Genomic DNA, 16,644 nt, shown 5'->3' on the forward strand with positions numbered 1-16,644 from the left:
AACAGGGGCCTCTGAGACAGCTCCAGCACAGATGCCCTGAACTCCCCTAATCCGTAGCAGAGTACATGGTTGTCCCTGTAAAATCCTGGTGCTGGTGTAGTCTGGGTCTGCCAGCAACAACACACCTACTCCGACTCCCAGCCCCGTGTGTTCATCCACCACAACACTCTGCTTCCTCAGCATTTGCAAGCAGCGTGGCACCGAAGTTATCCCCTGCTCTCTCACAGGCCAAGGGTGCAGGGACACGCGATGGAGCAGCAGCAGCATGCCTGCAGCGACACGTGCTGCCCTTCTGGCAACGCAGTGCCTGGTGCTGCACGCATGGACAGTGCCGTTCCCACGTTCAGACTCAAGCGAGTAGCGTGCGACAGGGTTTTACATCTGCATGCAGCCCAGGACAGTGAAAGAAACCCAACAGCTCCACAGCAAGATGAACATGTGCACCCACCCACACTGACACAAACCAGCAACGCCTCTTCCATAATCATTCATCCTTCCAGCATGTGCAACAGAAGGGTTTATAAAAGCTTTGAAATGCACCAGCAGAAGCTCAGTTCATGACACTAAATGCAACGTCTTCTCTTCTCACAAAGCTTCCTCCCCAGACACCACATCAGCAACCAGGCAGAATCCCCCTTCTTCCCCCCAGCCCCTCTACACCTTCACTCAGCCTGGCCTTGCACCCACAGTCCCATCACGCCTGACCCCAGCACCTCCGGCACCGCCAGGTACCACCGCCGTGCAGGGCTGCCCAAACTCAGGGTCTCACCATGACAAACACCACTTGTGTCTCTAATCACAGCAACCACAACTTACCACCATCTCTGACATGTGCATCTTGGTCATAACCATCTTCATGATCTCAGGGGGAACAGGGGAACCTGCAATGACTCCTGGAAGAAAGAGGAAAAGATGCCAGTATTGGAAACCATCTATTTATTCCCAGGAGTGTCCTCTGAGTCAGTCCCGCAGAAGGTTCTGCACACCCAGATTTAAATGCTGGCAAGACCTTTGGGATACACCGGTTCCTGTCAAAACACTTTCTATTTTTATGGATACAGGTCCTAGTTATTCTAGAAGCAAAGGCTGCATCAAGGCCAGTTTTCCTGAATGAATTAAGGGTTGGCAGAGTTCACTCGTTAGGAAAATAAACTCTATAGCACAAACCCAGTTCAAGCTGCAGTTCCCAAAAAGGAAAGATTCAGAGCAGAAAGGGGCACAGATTTTTAGCAGGACAAACACTCCCATCGATCATCACTACCATAAAACCGAAAACCTTTCCTCCTGCCTTGCACAGAGCAGCCCTTTTGGGAGAGGGACGATCACATTTTCACCTGTTTCACCCTAGGATGACAGAGCAAAAGAGTGGGGTAATATATAGGTTTTGCTGGAGAACAAGATGAGACAGGATCATTTTTCACATAGCAGAAATGATTAGGTAATCTGCTTGAATGTTTCTTTATGCTCCAGCACCATCTTCTCTCTGTGCTGTTACTGCCTCAAAAGGGCTAGTGGTCTCCCCGTTTCCAAGGTTGTCTGTGACAAGAGAGTGAGCCCCAGTACACGTTATCCAGTGCTTCTGTGAATGACTTTAAAAACAGGCATAAAACTTTAGGTCAGAGAAATCCCAGAGTAGCTCTGCTTTTGGGACAGCAGCTAAAGCACACAAAGCATCTGCTGCCACACGGTGGTGGCTGGTGAGATGAGAGTTGAGCAAAACAGCTACTCTTGCATCTTCCTTTGCAGATAAAACAAAAAGGTCCTTCCCTAGGTTGCCTTAAGATGAAAGAAGAGTCCTGAAAATACACAATTCTTGAAAGAAGCCCCAAGGAAAGGAAACATAGCATTAAATTAACAGTGAAACAAGGATCATGCAACTAAACTCTTCCCTCCACAAGAGTCATTTGCTTGCAAAGGTTAATACAGCCTCCTAGCAGGGAACGAGTAATATCCAGTTTCTTGGGATTTTTCCATTTGAGCTGTCACTTACCCCCCCGAAGACTTGATAGGTCATAGGAGTCAAAGTCTGGCTGGGAGAGCATGTCTATAAACATGGTCGGTGTGCCGTGTAGAAAGGAGCATCTTCAGGAAGGGGAGAAAAAAGGCAAAGGTGCAGAGCTGGAACCAGAGGCAGCCCCAGCTCAGCACCCCACCCCACCCCACCCCACCCCATCCCATCCCACCCCACCCCACCCCATCCCATCCCATCCCACGCAGGGCTGGGGAACAGCAGCGCAGAGTCAGGCACAGTAGACATGCTCTTCATCATTGCACGTATACATATGTATGTATAAAGATATAGATAGATAGATAGATAGATAGATAGATAGATAGATAGATAGATAGATAGATATAGATATATGCGCATGTTATGCAGCCACAATTGTTTTACAAGCTACATGTGAAGAACAAGCTAGAAATGCAACTATCTCAGCAGCAGAGCTGGACTTGGAGAAGAAGGGAAGGCGGTTAGGTGTAAAAACACAGCAGCCATAGCAAACCAAGACACCACTGTGCTTTCCAGCCAAAGCCCTACAGTGACCTGAAGGATCCCTTTGGGGAAAAAAAAGGAGAAATGTGACAAACTCCCAAGCGCAGCTGAAAAGCCAGGATTTAGGCTCCTGAAGTGCCTGTGCAAGTGTGTGCACCAGCAAAGCTGCCTCTCCCATGGTGGGAGGGAAAAGAGTGAGCAAGGGCCTGGCAGGCGAGACAAGGGAAGAAAGCACCGTCACGAGACAACGAACTCGTCTGTAGCAAGACACAAACTCACTTCTCCTGAGACACTGCCTCCAGAGCAGCCTTCCCCTCGAAACTCGGCGATGAGAAGATGCAGGAGGACCCGTGCAGAGCCATCACCATGCAGCCCCCCACCGACCCCAGGCAATGATAGAGGGGAGTGGGGATGCCAAGGCGATAGTCCTGAGATCAAGCCAAAGACACCAGTGAGGAAAGGAGATCTTCCAGTCTGGGACTAGCCCTTCTCACTGCTGGAGCTCAAAGATCTGAACAGAGGAGTTTTCCCCAATTCATTTAACACCTGCTGGAAATCTGACAATCATCTGTGTTCCCATTAGGCAGAAACATGACGCTGATGCTTCCTGCCTTTAATATAAATCAGTTTGGGAAGTTTTCAATGTCAAAATTTTACTCTGTAGTTCTGCTATGTCTTTTCTTTGCTGATTGTTTTAGTTTGGTATTCATTACACATTATTTTATGATATGCCAGAAGACAAGAGTGGTAGTGCTATGACAGGCATGAAATATGGAGGACTTGGCACATGCTATTAATTTTATTTTGTTTTAAAGAACACCGAAGGCTCTGAAGACTGATTGAAACAACACATCTTTTTTTCTGGATCAAAGCTGTTGTGTTAGAAATAACTACTTCAGAACTTAAAAAAAAAAATACTTCCCTTTAACAATTTTTAAAAGGAACTACAAATAGAAAGGTCAGATCCTGATAAGAGTAACAAGACTGTATACATGACATAAAGCAAAATAATGTAAAATAAATTAAAACCTCATTCAACAGAATTCAAAGCTGACATCCAGAGTCTTGTAATTATTTGAAATGAGTACTCACCAAAAAGAAAAAGTGATTCATTTCACAATTTTTCCCCCACAAAAAGTTATCTTTTTTTCCCCCCAAAAAAAAACTTCACATGAAACATCAGTGAAATGAAAAATGTTATGCATTAGTATCCCTCGACACCATTTGTAGCAAAACATTCTGCCCTTCTGCTGAGCAAGCACCAACTCCCACCACACGTGGTGTCTGTGGCAGTGGAGACCACCCCAACCTGTGTCCCACTAAGACCCACCTGCTCTGTGATGCCCAGCCTCATGCCGATCAGATTGGCATTATTCACAATGTTCCTGTGAGAGAGGGTGGCTCCTTTGGGGCTTCCCGTTGTCCCCTGAAAGACACAGGGCATTATGCAATGATGCTATCTTTTCTGGGGATGAGCTGTGTGTGCTCTGGGGAGATTTCCCAGGCAGATTCTGGGGTGATCTCGCACTTCATTCTCCACTCAGACCTGGGAGACTTTGTCTTCTTTAACAGCATGTGAATCCCAAACCAAACAAAAAATGGTCCAACTTCAGTTGGACAGAATTCACATGACACCCTATCATCTTCATCAGCCCCTGAGAAAGGGCTGAGCAGCAGGACTAGAAGCAGCAAGGAGAAATGCTAGAACATTTCCTCCATCCTACAGCAGCAGGTGGAACCAGGACTTGATCTCAGAGGGCGGAAGGCAAAGGAACCAGGATGTCCAGCATTGCACACATCCTTCCCCGTGTCCCCAGCAAGGAACCCAACCACGAGTCATGGAGCAGGCAGAAGCACCTACTGAAGTGAACTGGATGTTGATGGGCTCATTGCAGGAGAGGGTCTTCTGAATGGCTCTTAGCTGCTTCAGATGGCTGCTGTCCCCAGCCTGAATCACTTCATCCATGTGGAAGGTGCCAGGCAGCTTGGAGTCTGCTGTGATGACAATGGATAAGTCGGGTAGCCTGGTAGAAAGAAAAATACCATCAGCAATAACGGAACAAGAGGGAAACTGCTCAGCTAGGCACACACTGGTCAGGGCAAACCTCCAGGACGGTCGAACTTGTTCCCTTGGGATGAGACCCTGTGTGGCTCCTTCTTCTGCTAGAGCCTGTGCTGTGCAGCTGAGAGGACACAAGGCAGGACACAGCCGTGAGGTCAGTGCAAAGACACCAGATGTTCCTAACTCACCTTTTGCTCTTTATTTCCCCTGGACTGGATTTTTCTAGCTCGGGACATGACTGCTTTAGAATATCATAGTATTTCTGTGTTTTAAATTGAGTGGGAAACACCAGTGCCTTACAGCCAACCTGTGAAGGGAGACAGAAACTCATGAGAAGTTACGTCAGGTTGATGTTCAGGACATGATAAAGAGCAGTCACCACCGACACAGGACCGTGCACAGCCCTGTGACCCCACACAACAAGCGTTAGCCATTAACACCACACTGGGATTTTCTCTATGGCTTGTTTCTGTAAGCACATGACACAACGAGCTCTCTTCAGACTAAACCTGGAGATTTTTAACTCCTCCTAGTAAGAGCCATGGTGTGCAGTGGTTTAAAGAGTCACTGGAGAGCATGGTCTTTGCAGAGTGAGGGTGCTGCAGCCACGCTCCCGGGGCTGAGGACATGCCTCCAGCAGGCAGGTTCACTGAGGGCAAGTGCAAACCATGCCCTTAGAGCTGTGCACCCATAAAACCCCACAAATGCAGGGCAGGGTGCTGTTACTGCACACCCAGCACCCCGGGCCCTGATCCAGGTGTGCAGCTGGTGCCTTGCTCCAGCCCAGAGGTCAGTTCAGGACAGGCTGGTTGCTTTTTGCTGGGAAAGAGAGCAGAGCTGCAGCCTGAGGTTCCCTCTTCTCCCAGGATCAACACTCCTGCTTGCAAGCACAAGGCAAACAAATGATTTTTCAGATCAGAAGTCCTAACGCTAACAAAAAGCCCTGTCCCAAAGTTAAAAAAAAAAAAAAAAAAGAAAGAAAGAAATTCATCTGAGTTGATCCAAATTGAGGATTTTTGAGGAACTTTGGAAAAACAAGAAAACCTAAAGACTGCCTTGCAGGTCAAGCCAAGGATTTGTTGTGGGGTTTTTTAAAGGTGTTCCATTCCCTAAGATTTTTTCACCTCTTTTTAAAGTTTTAGCTATTTTGAAAATTAAAACATTTTTCATTCAGCCTTTACATTTACATAACCCTGAAACCAAGTGCTTCAATTACACCAGGAATGTCTATTTCTTGTCCAGCAGAGGAGATTTGCTGAATTTGACCCAGATTTACAGACTGCTTTCATCTTCCAAAAAATTCATTCTTGTCAAGTAAACGATTTACATAAATGATTTACTCATCTGTTTTCATTATTTTCCCAAGGCCCATGAAATAAGACAACCAAGGCAATGCCAATAAATTATTTGTAAGTACCCTCTGGGTTTTGTCAGAAGGGAGGACAAACATTTGCTCTATTTTCTCAACAGCCTGCCCAGAACCCAGGGGACTGAGTCTGTTCTGGGATGTTTTAGGCTTTTGTAACTTTTTACTATTAGTTACTTCAAACTACTATTCTGGTTGAACTAGCTTTGCAAAATCAATACTGTGTGAGCAGAGGAGCTTGCAGGGCAGATCCTGTATGAAAGAAAGATGTCTAGTTGGGCACCTCCCACTTGGTCTCAACCTGATTGGCAGCAGACCCACGTTCAAAGGATCTGTCATATAAAAGCTGTCATCAGCTTGCTTTTACAAAGCCCTGACAATACAGCAGGAATCAGATGAATGATTATTCAGCATGTATTCTGTATATACCAAAAGCAGGGAACCTGGTGGAGCAAAGAAGGGACTGCACAGGCTGACAGGATCCAACAGGCAAAGCCCTAAAGTCTTCAGGCATTTTTTTGTGCAAATAAACAAATTACAAACAAATAATTAGGGGTTGAGGGATGCCAGAGATCCCAGTGCCAAAGGTATATGGAAAAGCTAAGAACACCAGCAAACCTGGCAGGGGAGATGGGAGTAAACCCCAAAGGAGCTGAATCACATTTCTGTTCTTACCCCATCAACACTCCTGATTTACACTGGAGAACAAAAATCAGCGCACAATCTGAAATGCAGAGACAGAAAAGGAAACGAAAGCCAGGTCTCGCTGGGAAATAAAGGAAAGTACTGCCGTTTACATTTCCACCTGGTGAGAGAAGCAGGACGACATCCACAGTGGGAGAGACATGCTTCACCCCAGCACTGTGTTCAATCTTAGTGTGTGAAAACAGGAGTGCCATCAGTGAGACTAGTGTCAAAAAATTAAATGAAGGATGAAATGGGAACTCAAACTGCAGTCAAGCAACTGAACTATGGAGTTACTGATAAAAGAGAAAAGTCTCTCTGTTGCTAGAAATTATCCACTTCTTTCTATGTAAAGTCAGAATTTGGATGGTGCTGGAAAGACCCAGATGTCGTTTCAGCTCTTCTAGTATCAGGCTTTGGTTTAAAGCTGAGCAAACCACAGATGAGCAAGTTAGCTTCTTAATCCTAGGATTAATTCTAGTTGCCAAATGTTTAGTAGCCTGGATTCCTCGTTACCAGAGCTATGGAGCCAGAACAGTTTAAAGGGATCAGTGCTCTACACATTGCAAACTCAAACCCAGGCAGGCATATGAAGGTAGCTGAGGGAAGCACAATCAGAAGGCAGAAAGAAGTCAAGCAGCGGCAATACCTGGGACTTAAATCAGTTTTAACTCAAGGCCAGCACATCCTAAAACAAATCTGGGAAGGAGAAATCCGGCTACCAAGTAGGCTGGTCCTTTTTGAGACCTCCTCCTTCCTACTCTCAAGGTTAAAATCCCAGATGGTGATTTTTGCCCTGAGCAGGAGGCAGGCAGGATGGCACCGAGCCAGGGAGGGCAGCCACAGAGTGCTCTCCCTCCCTGGCAGGCTGGAGCATCAGTGTGGGAAAGTTAGAACCGATTTAAGACAGATGTTGCCCCTAGAGATTGCAGCCACGCTCTCTTACTACATAGTCTCTGCTGCCCTGGCTGCCAGCTTCTCGGGTAGTCCCTGGGTCAGATATTTAGTTTTGCCCTGTTTTCCTCATTCCCCAGTAAATGACTGCTGGCAGGTATGGCTGTTATTGGTGTAATATTGGCAGTTCCTGGTTGTTAGCAGAGAGAGAGAGGGATGAGAAGGATGCAGAAGTCTCCATCAAACAGACAGGATGGCAGCCACAGGGAACAGCAACGAACGTGACCAGTCAACTGCAGCTTCGTCCCCTTGGTCACTGCGTGGTGGTGTTCCCTCTGCACGGCCACCACCAGCCATGCTCTCCAGCCAGCTCTCAAGCAGAAGCTCATCTGTGCCATGTCCCCACCATCCCCTTTAATAGATGGCTGCTTGCACGAGTTCTCACAACAAATCAATTGGCATCACCAGTGAGTGCCATACGAACCTTCCTGATGACAAACTCCAGCTCAAGGGCCTGGTAGGCTGGATTCACAGACACCTGAAGAGGGAGAAACAAGAAGGTTGGTCAGACCTACTCTTGCCTTGAAAACCTTCTCCCCAAAACATATTACAACTGAAAAGTTCTCCCAGGGACAAGCCACACGCAAAGCCTCTCCTCCAACACATGGAACTAAAGCTCACCACCACGGGGATTTCACATTCACCAGAAAAATTAGCTGAATCCTGTGTTTACATGAAAGAAAACAATCCCAAAAAAGAAAAGAGATTTAAATGAGGTCACATAATGAAAACAGTTTCAGGAACAGAAGCCAGACCTCCTGTCTCCCAGGAAGACATTCAATTCACTAAACCAAAGACTCAAAACTCAAGTGCAAGTCAGATTTCTTGATAGACAACCATGAGAATACCAGCTTTCTCCTGTCCAACTCTCCACAGAAGCATTACTGGCACTTGAAGTTGAGTTCACCAGTGGGTTCATACTGATCCATACTCATCGACGCTGTTACAATGTCTTTGCAGACACTAGAATGAACATGATGAAGAAGATGAACCAGAAGGTAGGTTCTTACCATGGGGCAATGTCTAAATAAGATGCATTTTGGTGAATGTGCCAGGTCATACTATCAAATGAAAATTGGCTTTTGAGGATATGCAGCTTGGACTAGATTTTTAAGTGAGCATTTGCACCATGAAGCAATACAGGCCCTATTTAGAAGGGATCTAAATAGGTGGTAACTGTCTAGAACAGAAACATGCTACATAAAAATGGTCCTATAGGCAAAAGCCCATCTCCATTTATCATTGGCTGCTGCAACCTAGCTCACAGCAGTCCGTTTCTTGCTGCTCCTTCCTTTGCAGTCTGCTTTCCTACATAGTGGAAGACAAAGATGCAGAGGGCTGCACAGAACTTGTTTAAATACTGGACTCCGTTATAGCCAACACTCTGGGTAAGAGCACGGAAAAAAAGAGACAACAAACTTCAGTCTCCAGTGTCTCCTATGGCTTCTTTGTCTCCATTTCCTTTCCCAACAAACTGCTAAAACCCAGACACAGCAAACTCCTTACCAGGATGATTCCTGCCTGGGCAGTTGCAAACTGCATGAGAACCCACTCGTATTTATTGGGACCCCACATCCCCAGCCGGTCGCCCTTCTTCAGGCCAAGGGCCAGAAGCCCAGCTGCCGCCTGGTCCACCTGTAAAATACAAAAGCCTGAGGATGACACACAGGATGCAGTGGGGGATATTCATCTCCAGGCATTGCTTTCTGGGGAAAACAACATCATTTTTGCAACTGAAATCAGACAGAACGTACCTCTACTGCACAGCCTTGTCAGCCTACTGCTGCAGCAGCAGCATCTCCTGCATCACAGAGCACAGACCAGCCCCTGCCTAGCAGGTTGGCTGAAACCAGAAAAATAACAGGCGTGGAACAATACAACAAAGCAGGAAGGAAACCAAAATAGGTAATTACATACAAATAGTTGCAAATTAATTCTTGCCCAAAGACTATTTAGTGTCTAGCTCCTCATCAACTCAATTTATGACTAAGCCTTACCCATGTGCTGGGCCCACCTACACTGTTGGATCTGCCTCCGTTCTGGCATATCACTCACTTTTGAAAAGGACTCCGGTGAAGAAAACTGTATCAAGTGATTTTTGACCAGTTTGGGGTTTCTATCCTCATTAACTTGAATTCAGCCACTATATTAACATGACTGTTTTGCAAGATAGTAAGTGTGTTTCAGGTGTGCAGGTGTATGTATAAATATTCTGAGGTATCCATGAAAGTTTTTACAGTTTTGTTATGTTCTCAAATGAATTTCAGAATCTACCCTGTAGGAGATATGAATTTGAGGAATAGCTGTTCTCTGATTTCATTCTGAATTACAGACTACTTTTTAAAATTAAGGTGAACACAGCTGATCTTATTTATCTGAATGGATGTAACCAAATTGCTAGTAAATCTAAAAAAAAAAAACCTCAAATAATTCTTCTTATCTAAGATCATATCACACATTTAATAGAAACTTTCCGGGTAGTTAGCCTTGAAATACTGCCCCTCCATTCAGAATACATATAAACATATATTTGTATGTAATATGCACACATACATACACATGCATAGATACATCCACACTCATTTTTGCATATGATATTGAGACCAAGTCCTTGACTTTGCTCAGTTGCCTTTGTGCTTGGACTGGAAAGCTCCACACGCTCAGGACCTCTCCAACAGTCAGAGCGGAGTGACTAGTACAAGGGCTGGAGCCTACTCCAATGGAAAAACCCCATGACTCAGCCCATAACACATTAGATAGGTGTGATAATTTTGAAGTATGAGAGTTCATTCTGGGATATACAACAAGAAATTGCATACACTGCTTTCTCCCTTTGATCTCAAGCCTCTAAGGAGGACAAAGCCAGCACATGCCTGTCGGGTGTTTGTTGGGGAGGTGCTGCTACCCTCTGCTCAGGGCCAGAATGAAGATCTGCATATGACACACCTCACTCCTCAGATGAGTGATAAAACAATTTTGATTTCTCCATCACTCCTACTGCTGCCATTATCCACCCACCTGGGCTCTCTGGGGGGCAAACCAGGCACTCACCTCCTCTTTGAACTGAGCAAACGTCTTCCGAACACCATCTCGGTAGAAGACCAAGGCGTCGCGGTCGGGAAACCTCTCGACAGTCTCATCCAGGCACTGGCCCACCGTTTTGGTGAGAAGAGGAATGTCTAAAGTCCCCTGGATGTAGCTGCTGGTCACCCTGTGGGAGGCAGAGGGCATCCCCGTGTGCAGGGCACTGTGAAAGAAAAGGAGAAGAGTCTATTTTTTAATATAACCCATCAATACAATTCTCCCTGTGTGGAAGGATTATCAACCTGCCAACAGTACCAGGAGTACCCAACACGCATCCCCACTCCAGTGGGAGCCACGGGCACCCGCTTCAGTGGGTCAAGATCCAGAGCACCTCCAAAAGCACTTGGAAAGGGCATGCAGCAGCCGGGGGGGCACTGGGCAGGCAGGCAGCCTCGGTAACCCCAGTACCCCCAGCTGGAGCTGGACACAGCAGCAGGCAGCCCAGGCACAGCCTCCGTCCCTCCCCTGGAAACCAGGACCTGGGCTCAGCCTGTGCCTCCAGTCATTCACCTGGGGTGAAAACTACCCGGACATCTCAGGATGTCTGAACAGATTGTGGCCTCTGCAGTTCGCTGAGAGATGGCAACTGGGTTTGGTATTTCTGCAGCATTACAAAGTGCGAATAACTCGGAAGGAACACAATCAAAACAGTTTGCGGGGAAACTCCCCTGACTCGTTTCTCTCTGCTGGAAAGAGCAGAGAACTGAAAAAGAGAAAGTTAAAATTAAAAATCAGAGATCTGTCATTTTATCAGTCTCCAGAATGGTTTGCAGAGGAGAGTCTAATCCTGCAGAATAAAAACTGTTTAGAAGAGTTCAAAGAAGTTGAGCTGTAACTGAGAGGCACTTGCAAAGTAACGGTCTGTGTATACAACAGCAAGCAGGCTGTATGTGCTTTACTATCTCTGCCAGTTAGACTGCAAAGAATTTACGGCGCTGAAGACAGGATCAGTAAAATGAGAAACTATCAGTGAGATGAGGGGGGAGAAGTGCAGAGGCAGTAATAGAGCAGGCTCACGGGGTGGAGGAGGCTACTACACCCATTGCAAACACGGGGCTGGAGGGGAGGAGGAGAGCGGGGAGGTGTTTCAGCAGAGCAGCAACTGGGCAGGAGTGGCACAACAGGGTCCTCGAGAGGAGCACAGAGACATTGTACTGGAGGCCAGGCTGGAGAGGGAACATAGTTAGGAGAGGCAGCAAGGAGAAGATGTGGGCAGAGGGGTAGAAAAAATAATTTTTAAATCATGAAGGCTTTCACTAAAGTGTGATCATCGGTGGAAAAGCAGAGACCTCCCCTCAAACCAGAGCTCCTGACCATCCCAGCACTGCAGTTCTTGCCCCGGTTTCACTCTCCACCTGCTCCCACTGTGAGCTCTCTCTGCCCCAGCAGCCACCCCCCGACACACCACCCTTCACTCCAGGCAGCCCCACAATTCCTCTGTCCCTCCTCACATCTTCCCTGCCTCCCTCTGTGCTCTCAGCTCCCCCACTCCCACCTTAGGAGATGACCAAGAAGGACGGGGTTAAGAAACACTTGTGGGGTGCATAGCTCAGAGGCAATCTGTATTTGCAGATTCAGCACATAATAGGGGGGATCCCTGCCCTAGAGAGGAAAAACAGATCAGCCTGAACTCAATATTCCCCCATTCATTATGGGATCAATCTTCTACAGAGAGTTGGTGCTATTTACCACAAAAAAAAATTGTTTTCCTGCCCACAGGAAACAAGACCTAGCATGAAGTTACTTCCTCTATGGGGTAAGTTCAGTCTTGAAAGGAGCACAGAAGATTTGAGCTTCCGGGGGGAATTTTGCTCTGAAAGCTGGGCAACTGGCCTGACTCTCTCTCCCTCACTGCTTCCCATCAGATGGAGGGTTGTGCAACTCCCACTGACTTTGTCTGGACACACCTCCTAGAAGAGCTCTTGGGAAACTCACATCAAGACTGGAGGGCTGCCTGAGGAGGAGAGAGAACAAGTGCTAAACTAAGATATCATTTATTGTTGGAAAGCTCCTGGGCAAGGTGTGTAGATAAACTAGGAGATGAAAGAAATCTCTGTGGAAGAAAAGCCTTTATAAATATAGGTTATATAAAATAAAGGATTAAAAAGCTCTCCCGAGCACAAGGGAAGGACGAAGACTCCTGGGAAAGCTGTAAAAGCCGTTGCAGCCACTGCCACGGCCACTTGCTGTTGGAAATGGCAACTGGAGAAGCCGCTGTCCCATCGCCGTCGGGTGGTCGCAGACAAGCAGCTCCAGCCACTCACACAGGCAGGCGAAGAAGCCACAGGCTGTTTCCAAAAACATTTCATGGAGACAACCACGCTCACATCTCTCCAAAGCCAAGCCGCCTCCAGCCTGTCCCTAAGCACTTGGCTTTTCTCTGCCAGCTGAGGCACGGAGAGAGGTCCCTGCTCACTCCCGGAGCCCGGGAAGGGCTGGAGCAGCCAGAGAGCAGCTGCTGACCTCGTTGTGCAAGAACACTTTCCCTGAGCACCGTCTCAGGGGTGACTGGGAGCTGAGCAGGCTCGGCACTGGGTTGGAGTGGGAGTAAGTAAACACAAACATGTCATGGACTGCACAGTTCTTCTGGGGTTATCACTCAAGGAACTTATTGGTAAAAAAAAAAAAAAAAAAAAATCTCATCCAACACATTCTTCTAACATGTGAATTGAAAAAACAAAACAACAAAAAAAAAGAAACACCACAAAAGGACATTGGAGAGGGGAGGAAAATTATTAGAAAATTTAGATTGTGAGAAAATTTAATCAAAAACCAAAATATTTAGCTGAGAGAGTCTCCCGCTCTCTGCAGTCACCCTTCAAGAGGTACGTGCACAAGCCTACACTGCCGATGAAAAAGGTGGTATTTCACCCTGTCATGTCTTGGTAAAGCACTAGGCAGACCAGGTTTTCTGGTGTTACTCTCTCAATTTTTACCAGGCCTAAACAGCCAAATGGTTTCACTGACCTCCCAGGAGACAGACTCTCACACTACATGCAAGAAGGTGCAAAGCCAGATCCAAATGACAACTCCATGTCCAGTCTCCACAGCTACAGCTTCCTCCTGGCCCCCAAAACATGGGGATGAAACAGCATCAAAGAGCCCTAAAAGATGTCTCTATAAAGTCCTGCACTCCGAAACACTGAAAATACTGCTGGTTCCCCTCACAGCATGAAAACACGCACAGCTTATTCTCAAAGGTTCCAAGCATTCACATCTTCAAATAAAAGCAGCAGCAGCTTTAAAATTAGGGCCTAAGATATCTCTGCTCATAACCCAGAGTCACTAACTCCTCACAAAATGATTGCTCACACAGTTTCTTCAAATACCTTAAGGAAAGCAAAATTCACAGCTATCATCTACTTTGAGCTCCCTGAATTCTGGTCTGACATTCACATGTGCTTCAGCATTTCTGTATCACTTATCTCCTGGCCAGGGCAGAGGTGAAAGGTGCGGGATAAAACACAGCGGGCTGTTGGAAACACCGGGGGTGGGGAATGAGGCAGACACAAGACACATCATGCTGGAAATAATATGTAGGGTTGGTCTCCTTGCTGCCTGTAGCCAACAGCAAGCGTATATATCTGATCTGAAAGAATGTATCAAGAGATCTCTACAATGAAAGCATCCAAAGAATTTCAAAACAATCTTTTTCTTCATCTTTGTTACAGAAAACAAGTAACTCACCCGCCACCTCTTCCCATGAAGCAACTGGTACTGCTGGAGATAAAACAAGACCAACCGTTCGATGGTCTGATCTCAGAGCAGCTCTCATTTCCCCGACTCAGATGGAGGAGAGCAAATAAAACTCTGCTTGCTCTTGGGTCACTGTGTAGACTGTTAAACGCTACTTTTAGAGAGCACATGCCTTCTGTTGGCAACACATTCCAGCAGCAAGACAGCCTGCGGTGCCTGCAAATGAGCCAGCCTCCTCATCAGGCGCTGCTCCTGCAGAACTGTAACCCTGGAGTTCCGCAGCGCAACTCAATGGAGAAACAACAGAGACCGGGAAAAACACATCCCCCTCCCCATCCTGTGCGAAAGGCAGGCAAGCAGCTGAATGCTAGCAGACCCAGAAAGCACTCCTGCCTGATGGCAGCAAGCAGAAACCATCAGACTGAAGCCAGCACTCTCCCCTAATCCTAGAGGCTCTCTACATTTATCTCTGAATAGCCCCAACCAACATTTTATAGCTGTTGATATAAGATAACCAGCTTCATTTTCCACCTTTAACTCTTCACCAGCCTCTGTAGAAATTATCAAAAGGGATGAAAGGTGAACACAAGGCAGAGGCATCAGCACAACCTCCCGTCCCCTACGAGGAGCACACAAGCGAGCTCCTGCTCGGCCGCTGTGAAGGACATCGACCCGACTTGTGGTGCCATCCCCGCTGCACAGGGGTGAAAGGCCCTGCCCTCCCGGGGCTTGGGAGCCATCCTGACTGCAAAGCTCATACTCAGAGAGGTTCACAGACTCCCCAGCCAGTTCCTTTATGCATGGGTGTCTACCAGGAGCTTCTCTTCCCAAAGTAAGAGCTTTTGGGTCTTTTATGTAACACAATTGCAATAAAAGGGTGGTGAAAGTTAGCCCTGCCCTGTCCTTACCTCTTCTTTACTCTTTAAAACAATCCTGTTAAGTAAAGAAGTAAAGAGTTAACCAGGTTCTCATTACCTTTTTTTTTTTTTTTTTTTTTTTGTTGGTTTGAGGAAGGATTAAGTCCCCAGAGCTTTCAGAGCCCTACTTTCTGTTTACATTTTCCACTGCACCTCTCTCCCCTGTTCCTGCCAAAAGGATAAATACTGCTTAACACTAGGAGCAGAATCTAATAAACTTTTTTTTACAATGCTACTAGAAAGAGTTTACTCCTCTAAATATGCAGTCTTTTTCTCCAAGTGCTTTGTGCTCCTGCCTCTCAGTCTCACTTCTGGGCTGGAGTCCCAGCTGCTGTGAACTCTCTGCTGTGCTTCCTTTCTGAAACCATTTTCTAAGGACAGACTCCGAGATGGCAATCTTGGCCCCAGCCACTCACTCCTAATCTCAACCCAGCTGAAAAGAAACACCCATACCCCGTGTGTGGAAAAACAAGGGCTGCTCCCCACAGTTCTTGGGGAACTGCTCTGTGGAAGTCATACCTCCTGGGCAGTATTAGGCTCTGAATATCAACTAATCCTTCAAATCCTTTCCCAAAGCCAGTTGCTTTCCTACCGCTGTTCTTTCCCACAAACTTGCTCCAAGAAGCAGCACTGAAGAAAAGTGAGGCAGAGAACTGGCCCGACCCCCTTGTACCCCAGAGCTCCTCGGTGCCCTGGACCTGCTGGCACCTCAGTGTCCCCCACCAGCCTGCCCACCCAGGGGTCTGCAGGACAGGGGCACGGCCCAAGGGATCCTGCAAGTCAGAGCGCCGGAGGGGGACAGAGAATCTGGTTGATACTTTTCACATTAGGGCAGTCAGGCTGGAGCTGCTGCACAAAGTTAGTTCAGCCCTGGGCAGATGTTCACGTCCCTCTGCACGCTGTGTGGGCTCGTCCCTGGTCCCCTCCCAGGCCGGGGCGGGTCGGGAACAGACCCGAGGGATGTAGCCAGTCTTCTGACACTTTGGAGGGGTTTTGGGGGGGCCAAGGGACAGCGGCACACACTGAGAGCAAAACCTCCAGCTGAACCTGCCCTCCCTGCGTGTGGCCACCCACATCACTCTGCGGCCGCCTTACAGCCCCTGTCCTGCACCACACATGGCCTCCATCCCCGGGAGCCCCTGCCCCTACAGCCCCCTCATCCTCTGCCCCCACAGCCCTCCATCCCCTATAGCCCCCCCATGGCCCCTTAAGTCCTATAGCCCCCCATCCCCTCTCACCTATAGCACCCTGTCCCCTATAGCTCCCCAAGCCCAGTCCCTCCATCCCTTCTCACCCACAGTCCCCTGTCCCCTCTAGCCCCCATCCCCTCTCACCCACGGCCCCCAATGCCCTATAGCACCCTGTCCCCTACAACCCCCCATCCCCTATA

At 47.5% G+C, this 16,644-nt stretch overlaps 1 protein-coding gene across 2 annotated transcripts in view; it reads right to left on the bottom strand.

The window, feature by feature from the left end:
- Positions 1-16,644, bottom strand: part of ACSF2 (acyl-CoA synthetase family member 2) — a 37,448-nt gene that overhangs the window by 20,539 nt on the left and 265 nt on the right. The window contains exons 1-10 of one of the 2 annotated variants that reach the window (XM_009966151.3): positions 14,329-14,439; positions 10,609-10,804; positions 9,064-9,192; positions 7,982-8,035; positions 4,742-4,860; positions 4,353-4,515; positions 3,822-3,917; positions 2,771-2,919; positions 1,991-2,082; positions 817-893 (exon numbers count right to left, since the gene is read on the bottom strand). In XM_009966151.3, the coding sequence (XP_009964453.2) occupies positions 817-893; positions 1,991-2,082; positions 2,771-2,919; positions 3,822-3,917; positions 4,353-4,515; positions 4,742-4,860; positions 7,982-8,035; positions 9,064-9,192; positions 10,609-10,804; positions 14,329-14,345 (1,092 nt within the window). In that variant the 5' untranslated portion in view covers positions 14,346-14,439. Of the gene's footprint in view, positions 1-816; positions 894-1,990; positions 2,083-2,770; positions 2,920-3,821; positions 3,918-4,352; positions 4,516-4,741; positions 4,861-7,981; positions 8,036-9,063; positions 9,193-10,608; positions 10,805-14,328; positions 14,440-16,644 lie in introns of those variants that run through there. The other variant, XM_042802647.1, reaches the window with a different exon arrangement.

Source organism: Tyto alba, unplaced genomic scaffold (genome assembly GCF_018691265.1).
Source record: "Tyto alba isolate M040663 unplaced genomic scaffold, T.alba_DEE_v4.0 Super-Scaffold_39, whole genome shotgun sequence".
In the NCBI taxonomy this organism is placed as follows: domain Eukaryota; kingdom Metazoa; phylum Chordata; class Aves; order Strigiformes; family Tytonidae; genus Tyto; species Tyto alba.